At 42.3% G+C, this 26,857-nt stretch overlaps 1 protein-coding gene across 2 annotated transcripts in view; it reads left to right on the top strand.

Annotated features, from left to right (window-relative positions):
• The window catches only part of LYST (lysosomal trafficking regulator), a 556,505-nt gene that overhangs the window by 280,953 nt on the left and 248,695 nt on the right, over nt 1-26,857 (top strand). For both annotated transcript variants that reach the window (XM_073627506.1, XM_073627507.1), the window contains 4 exons: nt 3,227-3,404; nt 15,205-15,374; nt 17,868-18,098; nt 20,574-20,740. In XM_073627506.1, the coding sequence (XP_073483607.1) occupies nt 3,227-3,404; nt 15,205-15,374; nt 17,868-18,098; nt 20,574-20,740 (746 nt within the window). The remainder of the gene's footprint in view (nt 1-3,226; nt 3,405-15,204; nt 15,375-17,867; nt 18,099-20,573; nt 20,741-26,857) is intronic.

Raw genomic sequence — 26,857 nt, 5'->3', positions numbered from 1 at the left:
GGGGGATTACTCAATCATTAGTCACCGCTGCATGTTTAAACACCACAGTGGACTTTACAGACATCTGATGGGTTGATGCCTGCTCAATTTATTTGAAAGCATTTTTTCCAGTCTTTTGGAACTACTTGTCTAATCTCCAAATGAATGTGGACTGTTAAGGGTCAGAGAGGCTTTTCTTGCCTCCTCCTTGATTATCCATGATTTTTCAAGTTTTGCACTTCTCATCCCCATCTTGCCCTGGTGAATGATATACCTATATCTATGTACGTTATCAGCCTACCCTCCGGCTATTGGTGTTATTGAGAGTCCACCTCCTGTTATAAATGGTGATTTACTTCTGATCATCTGGGAGATTTCCATGTGTAGACAACTGGTTATCTGTGAGGTAGCTATATTGAGACCTGTTTTCTTTCAACCAAAACCCTGTGTGTCCTGAAGAAGCAATAGCGAAACGCGTTGACGCACAGGGGCTCACTAGCATCTATTTGGTGTCAATTTTTTGTCAATATGTATTGTATGCTTTTAACTCTTTTCTATATATGACCTGTCTGTTGTAATCTTGTTTGTTAATAAAAGTGTTTTATTATACTTTTGTCCATTGCCTGAAAAGTCCAAACAAGGGCCTCTGCCCCTTTTATTCCTCTCCTCTTCAGAGTTAAAATCAAAAGGTGCTTCAACAATGTATTAGTTTAAGGGTGTGCACACTTATGCAACCATATTTTATTTTTTTTATTTTTACTTCCCTCCACCTAAAAGATTTCAGTTTGTTGTTCAACTGAGTTGTACAGTTTATAGGTCACATTAAAGGTGGAAAAGTGTGAAATGCTTTATCTTTGTCTAATTTTTTACATCACGGAAACCTGACATTTTAACAGGGGTGTGTGGACTTTTTATTTCCACTGTATATTAAAAAGAGGGTGGTGGGAAGAAGACAGTACCTGTGGTCTGGACTGCATTCTACAGCGGTCCAGAATGGGGCAGAGTGGGGCGAGCATAAGACCACCATGGGCTCCACACTTTGAGGAATTTGGAATGGGATTAGTGGAGAATACTGGTCATTTTCTCATGCATCATGAGGGTAGTTAAAATTCCCTTCACCTCTGCAAACCCAGCTAAGGGCTGCTTCCAGGCCCTAGCAATGGCGTGCTTTGCACCTAATGAAAATGTAAGTGGCCAACTCCTGTTGGTAGCAGAAGAGGCCTGGAAGGGGGCAATGGAGGAGGAGCGCATGCCGAACGCTCTTGCAGAAAGGAACGTGAAAAAGCATTGATAAGAGGCTGTAGACCCCTGACCAGAATCCCACCAATCAAGAGCAGGGCCACCAGATATGGATCTCCTCTCCATGTTGGCCGCAGCTCCGGAAACATGTATCACTATATGACAAGTTTGAGTGATCTATGCAGGCCGGAAACCAGTACCAGCGAAGGAGGACCTTGTAAGCTGCCTCCAAGGTGATTGTGTTAAAGGAACATTTGGCTGCAATTGACCAGTCTTTGCTTTAGCCCTCAAAGTCTAAAGTAGCCACAGCCACTATGTCACGCTCCCATTTGGATTCATATCGGTGGAAATGTAGACTAAACCCCCCCCCCCCCCCCCCCGAAGTTAAGGAGCAGATCAAAGAGATCGTCCCCCGGGATCCAGATGAGTGGGGACAGATGTGCTCAAAGGCTGTTTTCTGGAATGGGAAAGAGGGCAGAAATCCAGTGGCAGATTTGCAGTTGGCAATATGACTGTAGAGGGTGCACTGAGAGTTTCGCAGATGGAGGCCCAAGATGGAAAAGTGCAGGATCCCAGGAAGTGGCGGACCTGAGAATCGCTGTGGGCAGGCAAAGGCTTGGTTGGTCCAGCCCCGGCAGGAGGGATGGGTTGTTCAGGAGAGGGAGAAGTTGACCAATGCAAGCATTTTAAAGATTTTCACAGCTGCTTACAAGAATGCCATGGGTGATGAAGAATATGGTGGCTCTTGCACACCAAGCTTATTACTACCTGCTAGAAAGTATCCATTTTTGTACACCTACTAAACATAATTTTTGAGGGGAAACAATAAATAGGAAGTTTGGCTCTGTTGGTTAGTTCCCTGTTTTCTAGTTCAGGAATCTGTTTTTTATAATCTATCTCTAGCTCACTGTCCACTGAAAAATGAGTAGGCTGCTTACCATTCACCCCTTGCAGATGTTAACATAAATTTAGATATGTCATTCTGACTGGTATTCTATTTCTTGATCATTTTAGCATAAATAATGTTGAACTAAATACACTGGATTTAATCACCTTGTCTATTACAATGTGGGTTGGCTGTTTTATGTGTGTTGGAAGTGCGCTGAATTAAATTAAATTACCAACTGTAGCTGCCTCGCAATAATCATTCACACACAGACCATCTGAGGAAAGTAGCTCTTCTTTTTTTTTTTTTTTTTTTATTGCTCCTCTTTTCTCCTTTCCTCCACACACATGCTAAGGGCCATGTGGGAGTAGCGAGAGGACATTTCATCTTCCTTTAGCTTATACTTCAATCATACTTTGATTTTCTTCTTTTTTTTTTTTTTTTATAATTTTGGCACATCGTATTGGCATGGGAAGGGTTCTCGGTAAATAAGCCCACCTTGCTTGTAGTGCAGGGTCTGCTTTACAGTCTCCTTATCTATTCATTGGGGGAATTGGGCCCCATTTGAAGAATTCCTTACAGAAGGTGAACATTTTTGCTTGGGCTATTTCAGTGGTTTTACATTTATTATGGGTTAACCTTGCCTAACACTAGGGTTTTTTAACACTAAAATAGGCCTCTGGATTTGGGTCTACATAGGCTATAGCCTTACCACAGGAAATGATGACTCTTTTACACTTTTTTATTCTATAACTTAGGCATACAATTTCTTTCTGAAAGTATAGTGACATAAACTTCTCATGCCCTTAGGGGTTAATCCTAAACTTGTAATTCTAAAATTTTACATATTCCGCTACCCCTGACCTTGCATCACACCTGGGATCTATAGGTTTCCTTTATTCTAGTTGATGGAGGAGACCCTAGGCTTTGGGAAAACCCAACCAATGCTGAAAATGGTAAGAGCTCAGGCTGGCTACAACCTAGTTGCATAACCAAATATAACCTAGTTGCTCTCCAGCTTTGGCAAGGACACAGGTATTTCATCATATTTCATATAATGTACAACGTGTATTCTTATACGTAAAATATTTGTTATGAATGTGACTTATTCTGTTTTTATAGCTCAATGGATAATTGCATTCATCTTGTGTGTTGCGGGCTTTATGATCTTTTGTGTGGTGTTGTTCTCACCATGCCTGATGTAATGGTAGCGGATGTTTTCAATGAAATTATTCAACCAGATGTACTTATTGTATTGGTCAATCACCCATCTCCTCTTATTCAACAAGGAGTCTTAAAAGTAAGTCCTAATGGCTTTAATATTCATACTTTTTTATTGAAATCAATAGTTAACAGTATGCCTATATCTTTTATTCTAATCGTTACAGTATACCATTATTTGCAGATAGGGATAGAGTAGTTTAGTCAGATGTATTAAGTAGTGAGCTGGGGTAAAATACATATCAGGAAGCAGGTAAACAATTCATCCAGAAAGAGTTTTGTTCCTTACCTTAAGATTTTTTTTTTGCACTATTGTCAGTAGAAAATGCATCCTGTAGAACACTGCAGCAAAGAAATAGGTATGCAATAATTAAAACTACTGCAGCATAGTACATTTGCACCTTGCATTATGGATTTGCTGGTGCACTGAATAACATGACATTTTGGCATTTGATCCTTTTTTTACATTAACCATTTCAACTCTTGCACCTGTGTACCTCTTATGGAGCAGAGCAATTTACATTTTGGCTATATGGCTATTGATTTGGCAGTAACTTTGTCATTACTTAAGATAAGGTAATACACAAATTGCTTTTTTTTCTGGGACAAAGGAGGATTTATATTAATGATGCTGTCTTTCAAAATGTTATTTTCTGCAAACTATAGATAGTTCTACAGATATAAATCTGTAGAAAACCTAAACAGTGTTACTGTAGATTAAATATTTTGATTCTACAATTTCTTATTTTTATAAGAGAGAAATTATGATTCTGGTACATAGCATTGCAGTTATTTACAAATTAAATAAAGGCCTTTTTTCAAATTTGCTCATTGTTTTACGTGACAAACAAATGTACTAAATGAACCAAGCAAACAAAAAGAAAAAAAAAGTAGCTAGGGGTAGGTTGTTATGGTTGATTAGAATTAACCAAGTAATATTAAAGTGGAAGAAAAGCCTAAGTCTAACTATTCCTAAAAATGTTCCCTCATTCCTCCTCCTAACTATCCTGCCTAACTGTGTAAAAGATGTGTATACTTGCCTATTTTTAATCTGCTCCAGTCCAGTCATGTGATCCTGCAGCTCAGTTTCCCCAGTGTTAGTGGCTGCTGCAGGGGAGAGGAGGGAGCACTGACAACATATGGGCCACGGGAGTGATGTCATGGCTCTCAGAATTTCTACCCGTTGTCGAGCTACCCTAAGCTGTAGCTGCAAGATCACATGACTGGATCTGAGAAGATTAAAAATGGGTAAGTACACAGATCTTTCTTTCTACTTGTTAGGCAGTATAGGTAAGAGGAGGGAGAATGATTTTTAAAAAAAAAATAGACTTGCGCTTTTCTTTAACTTTAGGGAACAACCTTTGTTTTTTTCTTTAACTGATAGGGTTGCTCAACATATGCAAGTCAAAGGTCATCTATTCAATCTACAGATGCAACAGAGTATGTACAATGTAACAATTTTACATTGTATTTCTGAATGACGCTTCTGAACAGTGTTTACACAGAGACAGGGCTCTGTGTATTTTGTTTTTTTGGGCATACATTTCACGCCTAAGTCCAGGTTCACACTGCTGCGGGAATGAAATTGTGCAAGCTCAGCTGAACTCGCACGATTTCATTCCCGCATGTCAGTCCGACGATTTCAGTGACATCTGTGTGGTTTCCTGCACAGATGTCTATTAATATATATACTTTATAATATATATATTAAACAAGCATAGAAGAAATGTGCAAGAACAGTATTCAAGTTCCATGAGTGACATCCCACAGCAGCAAAAGTCCCAAAGTCACTATCAAAGGTATCGTAGGGAATCATATCACGCTGCATGGTACTTGAAAACAAAAATGTTCAAATATAGAGCTTAATTTTTCTAAACAAAAGACTCTTATTTTTGAGTGTCTCACTGTTGAGGAAAATAGAATGCAAATAATAAAAAAAAATATATTTCTTTTTCATACATCATTGGACACCGAGTTAGGCTAATATGCATTACCTGCTGGATTATACTTCATCTCCAGGTGAATGGACACTGGTAGACCAAAGGCCTTTAGACAGGAAGTGATCCCTTATACAACCCCTCCCATACTTAAATTTTTTTACCAGTGTCTGCAAGTTGGATGGCATGGTTGTTTGAGCTCTCAGAGCTCCAGGTCTCTAGTCCCACAAACGGTTCTTAAAGGAATCAAGAGATTGACCGATCGGATCCATTTGACACAGGCTTTATATGCTTAGATAAATGGTACCCAAGCCTCGCAAAGAAGACTCAAGATCCTGCAAGGTTTTGCCTGTAATGCGGCCTCAGGGACTGGACCCTGCGAAATGGAATCCTGGACACCACAGCGCTAAGGCATTTTTGCAGGTTGCTGTACAGGTCCAAGGGAGTGGACTCTAAACATGAAAAGGGTACCCAGTCCTTGAAGGTCCTCAAGTGACAGGAACCTGTCGTGAAGGGGGAAGATTGGGCTCCTAGTTTCTAAGCTGCCCTGTGCCTGGACGGGTGAGTGAAAGCCCTTTATTATTATTATAGGGTTGTCCCAGTGATTGTAACAATCAGTCAAGCTAGCTAGAGGCTGGACACCTGTGTGCGGTGACCAGACAGGGGAGTTTTTGGGCTAGCTTTGGTGTTTGCAAAGTGTACCTTTTTTGCTTGTGTCTGGCAGTTTTCTTTACCTGTGTGATGGCGCACAACAGTGCGCCATTTCGCCTTGATTCAGCTGGTCTCAGCAGTTTGTTTGGCGGCCATGGCGCACGCAGCTTCGCCGCACATGCGCTGTAGCCTTTATCTGGGTGCACGAAAATGTGTGTCATATGCGAATACAGCCACGCCGGTTCGCCAGGATCACGTGCGTGCGCACGCATGCACAGAACGTTCCGGCGCACAGCCAGCTTATTTAAGCTGTGTATGCCAAGCATGCAGTGCTTCCAGAAGGCAGCTGTGGGACACAGAGCAGGCACGTGCAGCAGTTCAATTCTCCTTACTCGTGTCACGTGAGTCACCAGGTGTTGCTTGGCAGGCTAAAGGTGCTTAGCAGGATTGTTTCATAGGGGCTTGGTGAGCCCTATTAAAGGGTCTCCCTTTTGAGGTGTGTTAATACTACACCCAGGTACTGCGTTTTTGTGGCTAGTAAATGTCTTGAAAGAAGAGGAGCGGGACTAACACTACAGGGAAGTGTGCCTATGTCATCAGTAGTTCCTTATGAACCTAGTCGTATCCCTAGTGTTGTATCCCCTGAAGGACCAGAGGCTTCCGGGCAATCTGAGCCACTGTGCCTACAGTCAACGCTGCTGCTTCACTAAGGATGAACTGTCCTCAGCCCTAGCCGGGTTAGAGCACAGGATTGCTGGCATGATTGACTCCATCCCGCAGGGTGGCAAGAAGCATAACCGATCCCCCTCCCCGGAGCCTCTTAGTCTGGAGCAGGAATGGGTTGAGGATGGGGAAGAGCTTAAAGCTCAGGATTCTGTGGATGGCCTGGCGGATGAGTCTGCTTCCGAGCAATCTGGACAAGAAGATAGATAGATGGTATCTGCCTCTCAATCACGGAGGCTTTTGATCCTGACTCTTACTGCAATGGTTCATTCTGCCTTTATGTTGCCTCTTTCAGAGGTTACTGAGCCTCCCTGGTCCTCTTTGGGATCCCTGAGGCCTCTTCAGGCCACACAGGCTTTTCCCTTACACCCTCTGTTGGAACAGGCTGTGTATGCTGATTGGGAACATCCTGACAGGATTTTTTGTTCCTCCTAAGAGGTTTTCCCTTTTATATCCCATGGATAAAAAGTTAGTGAAGAAGTGGAGCATGCCAGTCGTAGATGCAGCAGTCTGTTCCCTAAACAAGAACTTGACTTTAGTAAATAACGCACAGGGCTTGAAAGACCCTGTTGACAAGAAATTGGAGTCATTATTGAAGGCTTCCTTTTCTTTGGCCAGTTCAGCTATTCAGCCAGCTGTTGCAGAAATTGATATCTGCCAGTCCGTAAAGGATCAGATCAGACGGCCTGAGAGGCCTAACCAGGAGGATGATCTGCCTGAAAATAAGGCAGATATTCCTCAAGCGCTGTGTTTTGCTGTTGACGCCTTAAAGGATTCAATACAGCAGGTTTCTCGTTTGGCTCTCTTGTCTGTACATATGCTCAGACTTTTCTGGCTTAAGAACTGGTCAGCCGAGCTTCCTTGTAAGAAGTTATTGGCAGGTTTCCCCTTTCATGGGGAACATTTATTTGGTGATGATTTGGACAAATATATCCAAAAGCTTTCCGGAGGGAAGAGTTCTCTACTTCCTGTGAAGAAAAGCACCAGGCGTCCCTTGTTTAAAACCTCAGGGACTGCTTCCTCAAATGTCTCAGCGCCAAGGCAGTTCCGCTGCCAACAGGGCACTAGGGCTAGGGGCAAGCCGCAAGGCCAGGGCCAGAAAAAGCCCTGGGTCCAAAATTCTTCTAAACCCAGCACCAAGCCCTCGTTTGGAGGGGATGCCCCCACTCCATTGGGTGGGGGGAAGGCCGCTGCACTTTGCAGACATTTGGAGAACAATAGTTCAGGACGAGTGGGTCACCTCAACTAAATCCCGCGGTTACAAGCTGGAGTTGCGGGGGTTCCCCTTCAGAGGTTTTTAAGATCCAGCGTTCCCTCGGACCCTCCAAAAAGAAACTTAATTGCTTCATGCACTACATCATTTAGTGCATCAAGGAGTGATTTGTAGAGGTTCCTGTACCCGAAAGGGGCGTAGGGTTTTACTCTAACTTATTTACGGTTCGAAAACCAAACTGGGACACAGGACCTAAGATCCCTGAACCAGTATCTACTGATCCAGTCCTTTCAGATGGAGTCTGTCCGCTCAGTAGTAGCCTCACTCCAGATGGGAGACTTTCTAGCCTCCATCGATATAAAGGACACGTATTTACATCTTTCAGCCTCATCAGAGGTTCCTGCGATTTGCAGTAGAGGAATGTCATTTTCAGTTTGTGGCTCTACCCTTTGGGCTTGCTACAGCTCTCCAGGTGTTTACAAAGGTTTTAGCACCAGTACTGGATCTTTTAAGGGCCCAAGGGATCCTGGTGCTCGGGTATCTCAACGACCTCCTGCTCAGAGATCACTCGTTACAGGCTCTAGAACAGAGCATAATATGCACAGTGCGGTATTTGGAAAGCTTAGGCTGGATCATAAATACCGAAAAGTTAACCTTGAGACCAACTCAAAGTCTAAAGTATTTAGGTCTGATCCAAGCAAGCATATTCTTGCCACCCGCAAGGATCTGTGCCCTGAAGGATCAGGTGCATCAGATAAGGGGCACCAGGCAACTCTCCATTCGGCTCTGTATGAGTCTTCTAAGGAGGATGGTATCCTCCTAGGCTGTGCCCTATGCCCAGTTCCATTTGAGGCCCCTACAACAAGACATCTTGTTGGCTTGGAACAGAAGAGGACAGAGCCCTGGATTATCCAATGTTCTGGGGAGCGACCCTAGAAGCTCTCGCAGCTCAGGGGAAATGGTCAAGGACAGAACAGATCCTGCCCAGGGCTAGATGTACTGCCCGTAATTCCAACGTCCTGGAATTACGGGCAGTACGTCTAGCCCTACGGTCCTAGACGGCGGAGCTTCAGGACTCCTGCATTAGGGTTCAGTCCAACAATGCCACTGCAGTAGCCTATAGAAACCACCAAGGTGGTACCAGGAGTCGTTCAGCTCTGAAGGAGGTGAACCACATACTAGCCTGGGCAGAGGGACATATGCCGATGCTATCAGCAGTTCATATCTCGGGAGTAGAGAACTGGAAGGCAGATTATCTCAGCCGCCAGCAGATCTGTCTGGGGGAATGGTTCCTACACCCAGGGGTGTTCCAGGAACTTTACAAATGTTGGGGATGGCCAGAGGTCGACCTAGTGACATCCAGGTTCAACAACAAGCTACAGCAGTTTGTGTCCCGAACAAGAGATACCCTGGCAATTGGAGCAGATGCTCCGATGCAGTAGTTCCATGGAGCCAGTACTCCTTGGTTTATGCTTTCGCCCGATCCCTCTCCTTTTACATTTGTTGTGCAAAATTCGGAGAGAGGGAGTTAGTCATTCTGGTGGCACTAGCCTGGCCCAAAAGTCCCTGGTTCCCGGAGATTGTGAGACTGACAATAGACGGGCCATGGGCGCTTCCACAGCAGCCTGATCTACGGTCTCAAGGTCCTATATTCCATCCCAATTTACAGTCTCTAAATTTGACGGCATGGCTATTGAAGCCAGGGTGTTAAAGGACCGTGGCATCTTGGGACGAGGGGTGTCTACCCTAGTGAATGCAAGAAAAGCTGTGACTAGGAAGATCTATCATGAGGTCTGGAAGACTTATATTGCTTGGTGTGAAGCCAAAATATGGCATCCTTGGAAATATGTGATTGAGAGAATTCTCTCTTTTCTACAGTCAGCTGTGGAAATCAAGTTGGCTTTGAGTATAATCAGAGGTCAAGTTTGGCCCTATCAGTATTCTTCCAAAGGCCTTTAGCCTCCCATTCACTGGTCCAAACCTTTTATTCAGAGGGCAACTCGCTTGTTTCCCCCCATTAGGTCACCTATGTGTCCTTGGGACTTGACCTTGGTGTTGTCTGCATTACAGAAACAACCATTTGAGCCTATCAAGGAGATTCCATTAGACTTGCTGTCATGCAGGCTAGCCTTTCTGATGGCTATCCCCTCGGCTAGAAGGGTGTTGGAGTGGGCAGCCCTTTCGTGCAGGGAACCATACTTGATCCTTCACCATGACGGGGTTGTGTTGCGACCTGTTCCATCCCTTTTGCCAAAAGTGGTGTCAACATTTCTTTTAAATCAGGACATTATTTTGCCTAATTTTTTTTCTCTCAGCCTTGTTCGGCGGAAGAAACACGACTGCATTCTTTGGACGTTGTCCGGGCAGTCAAGGTTTATTTGTCTAGATCTGCGGAAACCCGAGGATCTAGACAACCATGATGTATGAAAAAGAAAATAGAATTTTTTCATTTTTCTTACATGTCAAATCCTTTTCTTTGAGTACATCATGGGGCACAGAGGTCCCTCCCCTCTTTTTGAGGATTCAGTGCTTGCTACAAAACTGAATTACTTCCTGTATGGAAGGGGTTTTATAGGGATCACTTCCTGTCTGAAGACCTTTGGTATGCCAGTGTCCATTCACCTGGAGATGAAGTATAACCCAGCAGGTAATAAATATTAGCCTAACTCTGTGTCCCATGATGTACTCAAAGAAAATTATTTTACAGGTAAGTATGACGAAAAAAATACATATACCGTATATACTCAAGTATAAGCCGAGTTTTTCAGCACTTTTTTTGTGCTGAAAATGCCCCCCTCGGCTTATACTCGAGTCCTCCCGGCGCTGTCCCCATCTGCAGCCTTATCTCCCGGTGCTGTGATACATTCAGTCTAGTCGGCGGTCATGCAGTGTACCAAAGCCCCGCCTCCTCATCGTCCGTGATAGGCTGAACACTGATTCACTGCTGGGAAACCGAGTCAATGTTCCAATGAAGACGAGGAGGAGGCAGGGCTTTGGTACACTGCATGGCCGCTGACTAGTCTGAATATATCACACTGCCCTGGGAGATAAGGCTGCAGATGGGGACAGCGCCGGGAGATCATAACGCCGGCACAACGCCAATCAGGTGAGGCTGAGGCATGCAGATGGGGGACACAGTGAGGCTGAGGCATGCAGATGGGGGACACAGTGAGGCTGAGGCATGCAGATGGAGGACACAGTGAGGCTGAGGCATGCAGATGGGGGACACAGTGAGGCTGAGGCATGCAGATGGGGGACACAGGCTGAGGCTTGCAGATGGGGGACACAGTGATGCTGCAAATGGGCATTGTTGACTCTCTTTTCCACTTACAGTAGCTGCTGCATTCTCACCCTAGGCTTAAACTCGAGTTAATAAGTTTTGCCAGTTTTTTGTGGTACAAGTAGGTGCCTCGGCTTATATTTCGGGTCGGCTTATACTCAATTATATATATGGTATATAATCACCAGGACAATGCCTGGCAGCCTGATAGACGCATGAGTTAAATGCATTAAATGCATTAAATAGAAAAGACGGAAAAAAAGGAAACCAAATAGGAGAATGAGAAAAGAAGAGTCCAACAGGGGTACGTCAAAGCGCTAAATCAAGAGAATTGGTCTATCAAACCTAGAGGGATGAGAATATGCAATCCATGGTTGCCAGACCCCAAGCAATTTATCATGCATGTCTGAGAGAATAGCTGTTAACTTCTCATTCACCATAATATCGTTCATACGTTTTTTGACAGCCTCAAAGCTAAGTACTGGAGTTTTTCACCCCTTCACAATAGTTAATTTAGTTGCAGTAAAAAGATGCAGAGCCAATTGATTCTCCGGACAAAGCAATTCAGCAATTGGTTTGCCAAGAAGAGCTTCATAAGGGTTCCTTTTAAGAGTGACATATAATAAGTTGCGGAAAAGAGTATAGACTCTGACCTATAACCTGCATACCTTTGGACCAGGCCACCAAATGTGTGCCATAGTGCCTTCCTGTGAACATCCTCAGAAGCAGAGAGGAGAGTAAGTTGGAATAAAACAAGCCAGTCTAGCTGGCGTATAGTACCACCTATACAACATTTTATAGGCATTCTAATATAAGGGCAGTCCTCCGGATCCAGCTGCCTCCCCAGTTTTTTCCCATTGAAGATGATGAGCTCTCAACTGAGGTTTTTTGGCAGAGATTATGGATGAATATATTGACAAAATTATGCCTGGGGAGTGGGGTCTGGCTCTACAGAGACTCTCAAAGGGGGTCAAAGTGTATGGGGTAGGGTGGGATTTTATGAGCTGTTGAAGAAAGTGTCTAAGTTGTAAATAGCTGTAGTATTGTTGTAGGGGGGATATCATAAGAAGAATGTAGGACATCAAATTCCTTTATCCTACTAGGGCTAAACAGAGCGAATATCAGTAAATCTGTGAGCCCTCCACCAGGAGAATTGAACAGGGTTTTCACAACCTGGAGGGGAATAATGGGCAGTGAAGAAGGGGGAGATGAGATCAGACCCGCAAAAATTAACTGAGTCCCAAAATCGCAGAAAGTGAGCTAAGCTTGGTCCTAATGTGGTCAGACGATGAATGTGGGACGAGCCAGGGCAAAGAAGAGCTAGGTATAGGACCAGAATCCACAAGATCAGTGGTGGCCCATAGCGGCAATTGATGTGTTTAGTGCAGATGGGATAGTGGGGCTATGTTTTCAGATGTATAGTAAGCTTGTAGATTAGAAACAGAGAGGCCACCATTGATCCTGCTGGCATTTAAAACCTGTTTACTGATTTACATGTAAGGGAGGTATGACATGCGGACTCTGTTATCCTACCAAACCATGACAACAGTAAATGGGTCCAAGAGGACAGCGTGTCAGAGAATTTTCTAAACGAACAAGGGCGGAAAGTTGGCCTGATGCAATCCGTCATACGTCAGGGTAAGACGGGTTCCCAAATAAGGCAAAGAGGAAAGCCATTTAAATGGGAAAGCAGTTTTCAGATCTGTCAATGTTGAAGAAGAGAAGTTGACTGACAGGGGAACCCCCACTAATATTGAAAAGAGATGATTCAATTTTATACTCCATTTTAGCCCGGGGGAATCCTATAACGCTGTCATCCATCGCAAAAATTAGGCCCCAAAACCGTAATGGCGGAGCATGGTCATAAGGTAAGGCCATGACAAAGTGTCAGATGCCTTGTTCACATTGAGAAACAAAAGCATTGTTTCTAAAGGAACGACTGAGAGCTATATGTTACAATCGTATTATTCGCCTAATAGCGTATCCTGCCTGCCTCTGCGTAACAAAGCCAACTTGATCTTTTTTTCATTAAGCGAGGGAGAAAAGAGTTTAAACAGCTAAAATTTTGGTCAGAATTTTCATGTCTATGTTAACCATCTCAATACAGTGCACTTTCACCCCCTTCCTGCCCAAGTCATTTTTCAGCTTTCAGCACTGTCACACTTTGAATGACAATTGTGCAGTCATGCAACACTAAATTGTGCAGTCGTGCAGTCATGCAACACTACCCAAATTAAGTTTTTATTATTTTTTCCCCACAAATAGAGCTTTCTTTTAGTGGTATTTGATCACCTCTGCATTTTTTATTTTTTGTGCTAGAAGCAAAAGAAGAGCGGCAATTTTGAAAAAAGCACAATATTTTTTACTTTTTGCTATAATATCCAATTTTTTTTTTTAAATGAATTTTTACCTCAGTTTAGGCCGATATGCATTCTTCTACATATTTTTGGTAAAAAAAAATCGCAATAAGCGTATATTGATTGGTTTGCGCAAAAGTTATAGCGTCTACAAAATAGGGGATAGATTTATAGCATTTTTATTATATATATATATATATATATATATTTTTTTTTTTTTTTACTAGTAATGGCGGCGAGCTGCAATTTTTATCATGACTGCGATATTGTGGCAAACATATATCGGACACTTTTGACACATTTTTGGGACCATTCACATTTATACAGCGATCCGTGCTATAAAAATGCACTCATTACTGTATAAATGTGACTGGCAGGGAAGGGGTTAACACTAGGGGGTGATCGAGGGGTTAATTATGTTGCTAGGGAGTGTTTCTAACTGAAGGGGGAGGGGGCTCACAAGGGGAGGAGACCGATCGGTGTTGCTCTATATACTGAGAGCACACATCGGTCTCCTCTCCTCTCTGACAGGACGTGGATCTGTGTGTTTACACACACAGATCCACGGTCCTGCCATGTTACCGGGCAATTGTGGGTGCCCGGCGGACATCGCGGCCGCCGGGCACATGCATCGGGTGTAATGTAACACGGACAATCTGCGCTAACCCCAACCACCTAGAACTCTATAGAAAAAAATTTTAAGACAATTGAAATTATAATGAAAAAAAGTGCTGCAACCTAAAAAAACTGGAATATTCAGTTTTGCTAAATAGTGAATAAAATCAGGTGCGCTACTATTGCGAAAAAAACACTGGTGCCTAAAAACACTGGTGAGAGGTTCACCTCGTAGGCTATGTATACATGTTATCCAAACAATAAACGTGAAAAAAAGCAATAAATTGATTGATTCAGTAATGTGCAGTCCACCTAGAGAACAAGTAACCAAAATGTCCCAAGCGGTGTATATTTTCTTATATGAGCAATCCTTTCTTCAGATATGGAATGCCATCTTCTATGTATTAAACAAGCCAGATAATGATAAAAAAGGGGGCCGCTTACCAGATGCGCAGAACCCCTATTACGGGGGTCTTCAGGGCTCAGATATGCCGGATCTTGTAGGCAGGAACAGCTTATTTTACTTTCACACTGAGACTTCAATCCGCCTTGGACCCTTCTCGAGCGCTGTGGTCACAGTGTAATGAACTATACCTCTGCGTGATCACTCGCGCATAAGGTGCCCAGTGACACGGCGGGCGCGCGCAATTGCTGCCGGCGGCGGGTGCGCACGCCCCCTGGTGGGCAGGGAAGGCGAGGGCGTCATATGACGCCCTCCCAGAACAAGAGCCGTGCCGCGTGGCCGTCATGACAGCCGGCGAGCAGCAAGCGGTTAATAAGAGAGCACTGTAAAAATGATCTTCGCCTGCATGTGTTCCCAAAGTGTAAACGCATTTTTACAAAAGAAAAAAAAGAATAAAAATCAACATTTCTAAGTAAGTTTATGATTTTGTGTTGGCCACATTTATAGCCATCTAGGGCCACAGGTCGGACACCCCTGCTATAAAAGAGATATGCTTTGCGCATATTTCATGTCTGAGGTTTACAACCACTTTAAAGAATTGCTCCAGTATAAAAGTGCCCACACATGGGAGATCATTTGCTGAAAATAAAATGTTATTTTATTTGAGCTTTTTTTTTTTTTTTTTTTTTCCTTTTTCTAGCTGTTGAATTCATATTTTCATCGTGCATCCAAGGAATATAAAGAGGCCTTTTTAAAGAAAAGTGGTTTTACGCTGCTAGCCAACCAACTCTATCTACACCAGGGGAGTCAAAGGGTAATAGAGTGCCTGCTGGAGATGTTCTTCGGGCGACATATTGGGCTTGATGAGGAGTAAGTTTTTCAGTTTGTTTATGATTTTGTGAGAGTAGAGATTTATGGCTTTAAAGTCCTGGTACCATAGCACGTTTTTAGCTTCTGCTTCTATTGACTAGAATCTGCCTGCGACCAGACTGGTCACAGACTAGGAAATGCCAATCAGAAGCACTTCAATGCATTCTATGCATTAAGATAGAAAAACGTGTGTGCAGCAGCCTCCCTCAGACCACTAAACTTAGCTCGATCCAGTGATGTTGCACAAGAGCCTTAGCTGTTCAGGACTCTCCTTCCTGATTGGCTGATACATTGGCTCCCACTGCTGTCAATGTCAGTGAGCCAATGAGGAGAGAGGGGCGGGGCCAAGCTGCGGCTCTGTGTCTGAAAGGACACGCAGCTAGCTATGGGGGCTCTGCTCGGGTGCCCCCATAGCTAGCTGCTTGCTGTGGGAGCCAGGGCTGGGTCAAGGGGTGGGCAGCCCTGGGCACAATGGTTTATTGCAGGTATGTGGGCGCCTTGACCCTAAACCTAAGAGAAGGGGAGTTTGGCATATTTGCCCTGGGTGCTAGATGACCTAGTCCCGCCACTGGTGGGGGCACTCAGCAGGAGGGAGGGGCCCAAATCGCCGGCAAGGGACCAGAAAAGAGGAGGATCTGGGCTGCTCTGTGCAAAACCACTACACAGAGCAGGTAAGTATAACAGGTTTGTTATTTTTAAACCAATAAAAAAAACCCCACAAGACTTTAATATTGCTAAAGATTTGTAGTTTGGATGCATGAACATGTAACTGATATGCCAGAAAGAATATTACTGAAGGCCTACAACTTGCTCCCAACCCCTACATACACCCTACACACATTAATACAATAGCTGTTTTTTAAAAAGTGAGCTTTTGGGAAATAGTGGCATGCATTACTTTACTACTGTTTAGAGCAGCTTCTATCCACTTCAGATTTGCATGTTGTCCCCATAGTTGTGTTGGTTCTTCCTGTGTTGTCTATAGACTTGCTGCGGTGGCTGGGGGGGGGGGGGGGGGGTGTGGGAGGGAGAGGGGAGATGTTTGCTTTTATAGATCTACTAAAAAAAGCCCTATAATGTACATTTGCTTGTATAGTCCTCTGGCAAATGATTTTTTTACAAACTGCAACTCTACACTTTAAATTGTAACTTTAGTCAGAAAATGAAGTCCTGCTAGATCACTTCAGACTGGCAGGTATGGCTATGTAAAACATTAAAAATAAGCACCTATACTGTTTATGATCAAGTAATACACTGTCTCAACCTGCTCTGCACATTCTCAGTTGCTCTCTATTTTTCAGCTCTGTGCCAAAAATGTAAATGCCAAAATGCTGACAGTCTAAAAATGTACTACAGTACTGGTCAGGGTCTCTGGTCTTCAGCAAAACGGCAGCCTCCAGCCAGAAGAAACAGGAACAATGCTGGAGGCAATTTACAGCACACACTAATTTTGGTAGCATAATTTTTAATTAGGAACCAATGTTCCTTGCTAAAGAACATTATTTTTTAATAAGTTGTCATGGGTAAAGTTCTGCTTTAAGCAGAAACATGAAAAGAATCCAACATTTCTAGATATTTTGGATTCTTCTCTTTCTGGCTGCTACATCATCAACAGCTGGTTATAAACAAGGCCTCCACGCATGTGAGCAAACAGTGCTAAGGCTGTATTCAGAAAAAAAAAGCTTTTGAACACAGCCATAAAGCTGCACTCTGGAGTAAGAAAATATTGTCTAAATACAAACAGGCATATGCATTCTTACCTGGTTTGCTTTGTATATTTCTTTCAGATCTGTCCAGTAATCTTGATTGGAACTTTACCTCTGTACAGGAGCTTCCTGTAGTAAGAACTGGTCCCTGTCCTTGTGTGGGGTGACTGGTCTTGTCTCCGCCCCCTCCCTGTACTACACCCTCTACTCTAGGTTGTCTGTAGTGGGAGGATCTACTGGGTCCCTCCCACAGCTCTGCTGTCTGCACAGGTTATGTGCAACACAGTGATTATGTCACTTCTACTTTTACAAGGTAATAATTGGGATGCAAAGGCATCTGGTGCTCACAAGAAGCATTTTATTCTTCGGTGGCTATTGAGCAATATATTTAAATGAGTTTTTGTGCCTGGAGTTCAGCTTTAATGCTGTCAGTTTAGATGCCATTATCATACACCTAGCCTTAGCGCTATTTATGTATGCTGAGCTTGTTTTTTGGCAATCCATTTTAATCAGGCAATGAGGAGCCTAAAAAAAGGCAAGGGGATATCTTTCTACCGCATGTGCGTTTGTGCTGCATTGCGTTGCGCTTTTTAGAATGAATGCCACCACAACAGGTTAATATACACACAATGTGTATATTTTGTGTTACTACAACACAGAGAAGCAATCGCTTTTTAACTACTGCAGGCAGAATACTTTCCATTTCACATCTCTGTCATACTCGGTTAACGTAACCTTTTTTTAAACTTTATATCCAATTCCATGTTTCCCCTTTCATTTTAAACAGATTTGAAGTTGAAGACATAAGAAATGTGGGTGTTTTTCGGAAGTGGTGCATCATCCCTATTCTTGGATTGATTGAGAATTCTATACACAATGCCACCTTGCTACATAACTCATTTTGCATTTTGCTTCAGATCCTCCACTCCTGTTCAAAAGTAGCAGATATGCTCCTTGATAGTGGTCTACTGTATGCTTTGTGTAACACACTGGTGACATTATGTGCCATTGAGACAAGGTATGTTTAAACAGTACTCTGCAATTGTGTGTGTGATGATGTCCAGTAGGATAATAAATACAAATGGGAGGTATGAAAATAGAATGCTGTTAAAGTGTGTGTGTATAGGCATTTTTTTTTTTTTTCTTTTTTTTAGTCTTGAACAGAGTAGGGATTCAATCACTTGTCAGGTTACTTTTTGTCCTGAGTCCCACTGGGGAGATTTCCCTTTTACGTTCCTGTCCTGTAGAGGAAGTGTTTTGAAAATGAGGGGAATTTTCTTCTTAGATTGTTGTCCCTCAAACAGGTGTAAAAAAATAAAAAAAAGTAAAGCTGCGCTTATAAGGACATGAAAACCATATACAATGATAATATGAAAAATAAATCCTGATATAAAGCTCCACCATATAAGGCTCATTAAGGCATTGACAAAAAATGGCATAAATGGTGATTAATTACTGAGAAAAGTCTGTGAATAAAATAATCAGATGAATGTGATTAAAAATATATATTGTGAAAAAGGCGTGATTAGAGATGATCAGATGAGTGACATTCTAGGTATAAAGTCAATCCACAAAATCACCAAGAAGCACCAAGGGACTAGTGCGCCTCCACCATATAAAATGCAAGCTTACCGGACAACAAGCTTAAGGAAGCCTGTGGTTATAACCCAGCCAGGGTCCTTGATCCAAGGCAGCAAGGACAGCACTTCCAGGTATAGCAGATGAACAAACTAAGGCAAGAGCGAAAGCGCATCTGGAGAGTTGAGCTTAAATGGAGAGGCTGACCCTTGCGGCCAGAGTACCCAGGAGGGTTGTTCCCCAATCCTGCTATAACTTCTGTGCTGAACATGCATACAGTTTATTTGGTCCGGTTTGAATTACCTGACTGAAACAGAAGTCCAATAAGAAGTATTTGCTCTGATGTCCCCATTGTGAAGAAGTCTGTGTTCTAATACCAAGGTTTTTAGGACACATGGAAGAATACTGCAAGAAGACCCAGCTCCGAATAACACCCTTCCAGAGAGACCTAAAATAATAATCGGGAAGCCTAGATATTTAAAGAGTGTGCTGGCTCTGAGTAAGCTGTGGCCCGAGTACTTGCAAATACTTACCTGGAAGCTTGCCGTAGTTTGTCTATCTGCTATACCTGGAAGTGCTGTCGTTGCTGCCTTGGATCAAGGACCCTGGCTGGGTTATTAAGCTTGCTGTCCGGTAAGCTTGCATTTGAACGGTGGAGGCGCACTAGTCCCTTGGTGCTGCTTGGTGATTTTGTGGATTGACTTTATTCCTAGGATGTCACTCATCTGATCATCTCTAATCACGCCCTTTTCAGAATATATATTTTTAATCACATTCATCTGATTATTTTATTCACAGACTTTTCTCAGTAATGAATCACTGTTTAAGCTTTATATCAGGATTTACTTTTCATATTATCATTGTATATGGTTTTCATGTCTTTTTAAGCGTAGCTTTACTTTTTTTTTTTATTCTTGGTGTGTATCTCACTTTTTAGCTGCAGCTCACAGGGGTTGATTTGTGTTAGCGCAGTGTTCCCTATTTTCCTCAAACAGGTGTGCCCTTTGAAAACTGTACTCTTATCTATTGCCCTGATGGCAGCTATGACATTTTAAGTTTCCCGTTACCTTCTGTCTGAATGATAATGGCAACCAGGATGGGAAGGGTGAATCTACCCAGTGGGTACAGACAGCTATACAAATTCGGCCAGATTAGTACCCTACTCCAGTTTTTCTCAATTCCAGTCCTCAAGGCGTGTGTGGCTTTCCTAATCAAGTCCAATCAGTATAATCAAACACAGCTGGACTCTAATGAAGCTGTAGAACCATCTCAAGGATGATCAGAAGAAATGGACAGCACCTGAGTTAAATATGAGTGTCACAGCAAAGGGTCTGAATACTTAGAACCATGTGATATTTTATTTTTTATTTTTTAATAAGTCTGCAAAAATGTCAACAATTCTGTGTTTTTCTGTCAATATGGAGTGCTGTGTGTACATTAATGAGGAAAAAAGTGAACTTAAATGATTTTAGCAAATGGCTGCAATATAACAGAGTTAAAAATTTAAGGGGGTCTGAATACTTTCCGTCCCCACTGTATATAGGGTTGCAATGGCTACATAAACAGTAAGTCATTGAAGCCACTGCTTATACTTGGTTTACGTTTACATATTCCCCTGCCCCTGAATAAGTCATTCACTAGTCAGCAGCACAGCTGAAGAATGTACTCAGTCTTTTTGTCCTCAGTTATTCTGAATGAGTGACGGTTGATGTCATTCTGTACTGTTGCTGCCTAGTGCATGACTTATTCAGGGCAGAGGGGGGATGTAAACAGCAAGGGCGGTGCAGGGGAATCAATGCATTCTAAATTAATTACTTGGGCAATGTCCGTCAATGTGCATGAACACTTATGTACATTTTTATTTTTAATCATCACTGCAAGAGAAGTTGTTTATTTTTCTGATTCTGTCTTTTAGTATCTCCCTGGATGAATACATTTTACTTGCTTGTGATTTGCAGCAGCTGCTGATAGCTGTCACAATCCATGCGTGCAGTTCTTCTGGATCTCAGTATTTTCGTATTGTTGAAGATTTAATTATACTACTTGGATATTTAACTGAAAGCAAAAACGAAAACTTACAATGTGAGTTTTTTACTGTATTTGTACTTTTGCATGAGATGTGGAATTAAAATTACATTGCATATAAGTAGGAAAGATCAGCTGAATACACTAATGGGAGCTGTTTTACCTGGAAACCGATACTGATGCTTTGGTTATCAAGGTAAATGAGGAGGCTGGATGTGAACCTCCTGGCCTTCAGGTTCAACAATAAGCTGAACCAGCTTTGACTTTAGGAACAGGTATCCTAGTCTAGTGGAAGCAGTGGATGCTTTGGTGGCTCAGTGGGTTCAGTACACCTCAGGTAATATATATTACATTTAAATTTTATTTACGTTTTTAACAATTAAATTGCATCCTATTAACTTTTTTTGATTTAGATATAGTTTACCTTGCATAATTTGTATACACAATCCTTTAACCATTAGAGGACTTTGGGGTATACAAGGCATACCTGAAAAAATGTATTTAAAATTTAACTAAGAGAAAACTTCTTTGTCTTATATTGCGTGATTTTGAGTTGTCTCCAGAAAAGGGATTGAGTGGAAAGTTTATATTGGGGACACTAGTTCTGGTGACAGGAACAATGGTCTTATACCAGACCAGCCTGCCCATACACCGGAGAGAAGGGTAAGAAAGACAGAATGCTCCAATAATGTAAAACCCTCCACGTTATATTATTAAAATATAAATTTGCACTTACATTGGGCAGAGCTGCATGCGGACGTCATCTAGTCCTTACTGATCCCGGAGGCGTGGGTTTGGATGTGTTGCCAGCGAGATTACTGTACAGTATTTGTTTTTTTTATTCATACAGCTGTGTAAGTGCAATTTTATCTTTTAATAAAGATACACTTTTCGTTATCGTACATCACAGGACACAGAGCCGGTTATTACACTAACTACTTGGGTTATACGCCACCTATAGGTGAATGGACACAGGTAGATCACAATCAAACAGGAAGTCCTCCCCTATATAACCCCACCTACAGAGGTAGCACTTCAGTTTTTTGCCAATGTCTGTAATGTGGTGGTCACTGATGTGATAAATGTTCTCTGGGAGAATACTTGGAGGTCTGGACGGTTCTATTTAGAATCATGGACTTCATTCGGATCCAGTCGAAAGAGCTGTCAGCCAAAATGGATGGTATCCGAGCCTCATTGGAAGGAGAAAAGATTCCTCGAGGTTTTGCCTGTAATGCATCCTTATGGCACTGGACCCTGCGTAATGGAGCCCTGGGCAGTGTTTGCTCTGACCATAGTGCTTTCCTGCAGGGTGCTATACAGTTCCAGGGGAGTGGACCCCACATTAAGGGGGACCCAGTCCCTGAAGGTCTTTTATGACAAAGCTCGCCATGATAGGTGAAAACTGAACTCCTGTTATGTTCAGAGTCCTGCAGCAGGAATAGTAAGTCTGCATTTGTTTGCAGTTTTTTTTTTATAAAAATATCTGACTGTCTGGTATTCTCTCAGTAGCCCCTGGGGCAGTGTGCTGTTTAAAGTGGAGTTCCACCAAAAAATGGAACTTCCGCTTATCTGGTCCCCCCCCCACTTGACACCTTTCAGGGGGAGCAGATACCTGTCTAATACAGGTATTTGCTCCCACTTCCGGCGATAGATCGCCGCAGAATCTGCGGCGATCTACGCCATGACCGGCTCCTCCGTCCCCCCTGCTGTCTTCTGGGAGACAAACAGTTCCCAGAAGACAGCAGGGATCAGTGAGGACGCGCAACTCCTGCATGCGTAGTAGGGAACCAGGCTGTGAAGCCGCAAGGCTTCACTTCTTGATTCCCTTACTCAAGATGCTGGCTCCTGCATCGGGAAGCCTAGGGACAGATCGGCTTTGGGTGAGAACATTGCGGGCGCCCTGGACAGGTAAGTGTCCCAATATTAAAAGTCAGCAGCTGCAGTATTTGTAGCTGCTGACTTTTAATTCTTTTTTTTTTTCGGCGGAACTCCACTTTAAAAACATGCTCTGTGTACTTCTTAGGAGTATGGGCTGCCGTTTCTCCTCCAGTCACTAGAGGGCGCAGGGGCCTATTTCCATATAGGCAGGAAGTGGAGAGGTGGCCATGTGCTCGGCAGATTCAGCTGGGCCTCTTGAGACATAACGGCACCCCATGGATACTAGTGAAGTGTGAGTACTTACTATGGGAGAACTGTGTGGCCAGACAAGTCATGATTATATACTGCATATTCACTGCTTAATCTGGGGGGCCTGTACAACTGTAAGTCCATACAGCCCTAGCAGTGCACTTTAAAGTGGCGTGTCTCCAGAATAATGTGCATTTGGCACAAAAATAGTATGCGGCCTGGTGCAGTACTTGCAAACTGGGCTAAATTTAATATTATTATTATACAGGTTTTATATAGTGCCAACAGTTTGCGCAGAGCTTTACAACATGACTAAAAGCTTATGTTTGAGAGCTCATGCTTGCTAAAAGTTTGCTAAAAGCTGATGTTGCTAAAAAAACATGTTTTGCTAAAAAGCGCATGGTTGCAAAAAACATGTCTGCATAAGGCGCATAGACTTGTGTCGCATGGACTCAACTCATGTCTGCATAGACCCATGTCTGTGTAAGGCACATGTCGCATAGATTCATGTCTGCGTAAGGCACATGACACATGTCGCATAGGCTCATGTCAGTGTGAAGCAGATGACACATGTTGCATAGACTCAAATCTACGTAAGGCACGTGACACGTTGCATAGGCTCGGGTAAGGCATGGGCTTGTGTTTGCATAAGACGTGTGACCCATGTCACATAAACTTGTGTCTGCATGTGGCACATCAGAGCAAAATATTACAGCGCACACATGCAAAAAAGACATTTACCTCCAGCAGGGCTAGTTTAAAACACCTAGACAATCTAAAAAATATTAGCAAAAAATATGGGGATTTGGTCACACCATATTGCTATATGGTGCTAAGCCCACTTACTGCGACAAAGTACCCCATGATTAGTGGGTCCTACACTATCCATGGATTGGGAGATCTGCTGTATGGTCTTATGGCTGCACCAGCTTTAATGCATCTTTTAGGGTGTGCCCCCCAAATATCTTGTTTGCATGTGGCACATGTCGCATAGACACATTTTTGCATATATATGCATGGATGGCACATGAATGCATATTTTGCATAAACGCATGCTTACTTGCATAAGCACATTTGCATAAATGTTGAATAAACAAATGCTGGCTTACTAGCATAAACACCTTTGCATGAACACGTGTGCATATTCTGTAAACACATGTATAAATGTGTTTATTTACAATAAACTGTATAGATAGGTGTTTTTATTTTTTATTTTTCTGCATACGTAAATGCATGAACAGCAAGAATACTTATATAATTGTTTGCATCCCTAGGTACCTACATAACGGCACACCTGGGTACCTGCATACTTACATACGTACGGTGTTGTATAGCAGTAGACCAACGTTGTCTAGGCCTGCATCCTTGTGAATATGTATTCGTTTTTGTGTAATATAGTCACTTTATTATGTACCTATTTGACTAGCTAAATGACTCCAGAAGGGAGAGGCGGCCGGGGGAGTCAGGTACACCGCCCTCGGGTCCAGTGATCTGGCGGTGTTTACGTCTCCTGTTGGACCAATGGCATCAGGGGTATCTGAGCCACTGTGGCGCCTAATCTCGGATCAAGCTTGGTTAGAGATGTAAAATTTCCGGAAATTTTGAAGCTCTGAAAAAAACCCGTTTTTTTCCGTTTTTTTTTTTTTTTTTTTTTTTGGGAAATAAACGGAAATTTTCGGAAAAATTGAAAAAAATGCTACATTAGCACTTTTTTGTCTTTTTAAGATTAAAAGTCATTCTGTTACGAGAACGTTGAGCATGTGCATGTTCATCATTGTTGTCCTCTTCACTTCGATCCATGAAGGATTTTTTAATATCTACAGGACACTTGTTACATACAAGAATGTGTTTTGTCATCCTGGTAGCATTTGGAAATGCATATTTCATCTGACAATATTTGCAAATCACATTTTTCTTTTCAGAAGAACTTGTAATGTGAAAATGCCTCCATATACTAGATGTTGGTCTCACCATTTTTCTGAGGGGAGTAGGAAATAAAAACAAGAAAAAGTGACTACTTTGCAAGAAGACACTAATCTATTGTTGTGTGCGGGGGTGGGGGAAGAACCAGATTACTGGTAATTAAATTATTATTTACACAAAAGTTTATAAAGATAAACTAGGAAAAAATAAGAGGCGCTTTCAAACAAAAAATCAAGTGTATTAAACACAGTGATGGTGTGACCCTCTACACATGTGTATGTGAACACTAATGCAAAGGTGAAATCTATAAACAAATCTACCAAATATATCCAAAAATAAAAAATACAAAATACAAATTAACTTCAAAAATATAAATCAGTCCACAATAAAACGTGACCACACACGTGAGAAAAATGTGTCCAAATAAAGTGGTAATAAATCTTGATAAAGCACAGGTGATGTTGTGTCTCCTCCACCTCTCCTCTTGTGTGCAGTGATTCCACTCCCTCAAGACCTATACTCACCGACTTAATTTGCCAGCACTCTCTTTTTGAAGTTAATTTGTATTTTGTATTTTTTATTTTTGGATATATTTGGTAATAATATTTTTTGCATGTACAGCATGATATGAAGTGGCAGGATAGGTTTTATCACTGGAAATGTATTGAGATATGTATTTCCTAAGATTACACTGCATGTAAGGTTTATACACATTAAGAGGGTCGCACCATCACTGTGTTGGTCGATATTTGACCACTGATCTGGCTGGTACATTTACACCTATATACATTTTGTGTAGATTTGTTTATAGATTTCACCTTTGCATTAGTGTTCACATACACATGTGTAGAGGGTCACACCATCACTGTGTTTAATACACTTGATTTTTTGTATGAAAGCGCCTCTTATTTTTTCCTAGATGTCTGTGGGAGGATTTGGGTAGTTTACAGACATCTCCGATTAAATACTTAGTATAATTTAAAGGGGCTGCTTCATAGTGGGTGTGGGAATTCAATTCCCCAAGTGGGTTATTGTATAGATTGATTTTGAGCACATTCACATTCAGTTTGTGAAACATAGTGGCGCGGTGGAGGTATTAGTTTTTGGTGAAGGGCGGTATACCATTTATAATACCTATTACTTATAAAGATAAACTAATGTAGCTAAATGATTCCGTTTTCTGGATTCAGAATCAGATAAATGTAAACTCTTACCTTTTTTAATTAAGTATATACTTTCAGGTCCTTTTTGTTGCTCTGTATTTTCTTCCAATGCTTTTGAGGCCTAGTGAAGAGGACAGAACAAACCAAACACACCCACTAACATGTAAAAGCAAAACTGAAACCTTTTTCTTGTTACAATAGCAGCACAGCACCTCCTAAAGGAGGAAATGCATACTGTTCTTGCATTGGAGGGTTCAGTTTGTTACCTAGGACTTGCTTGTCCTCACTCAGCGCACAGAAATTAGAATAATTTGATATACATTTTTTTTAGAAATGATTTGGAAAATATTTGAACACCCTGTCTTAAAATATTTTATTCATCATGTTAAAATATTCCACATTTTTTTTTCTTTTTTCAATTTTTCCAATTTTTGGGAAAGAAACAAAAAAGCCTTCAGGAAAAAAAAGGAAAAAAAGTTTTTTTTTCCCGTTTTTTTTCCAGGCGTTCACATCTCTAAGCTTGGTTAGTAGTTGAAAGGGAAACTAGCCCAGGAATACCAGGGGCTGTAAGTTTTTTTTTTTTTTTTTTTTCCCTCCTAAGTGAAAGAGGCATCTGAGGCTGCAGCGAGAGTAGGTTTTTAGGGCAGTCTCTGAGGTGGTTTGCTCTTCTTTAGCCAGCAGAAAACTGGTAGGTTAAGTGCACCTTTTGGGACTGTCTTGGTCTGCCACAGAGGCGTCAGTCCTTTGCCTTGCATTGGCTCTTGGAGCAGAGGTCATGGGCTCATTATTGTGAGACAATTAAATGGTAGCAGTTTCAAAACCAAATGGGGATATAAGGTCTCTCTTAAGATCTCAAGCCGCTGAGCATACTTCTGTCTCAGATAGGCTAGATCTGTTCAGTAATGACCTCTATGCAAGAGGTAGATTTCGGGGTCCATAATCATCTGTAAACGCACGTCTT

Source organism: Aquarana catesbeiana, linkage group LG04 (assembly GCF_042186555.1).
Source record: "Aquarana catesbeiana isolate 2022-GZ linkage group LG04, ASM4218655v1, whole genome shotgun sequence".
Classification (NCBI taxonomy): domain Eukaryota; kingdom Metazoa; phylum Chordata; class Amphibia; order Anura; family Ranidae; genus Aquarana; species Aquarana catesbeiana.
The sequence above is the reverse complement of the archived record's forward strand: the minus strand, read 5'-3'. Positions and strand labels throughout refer to the sequence as shown.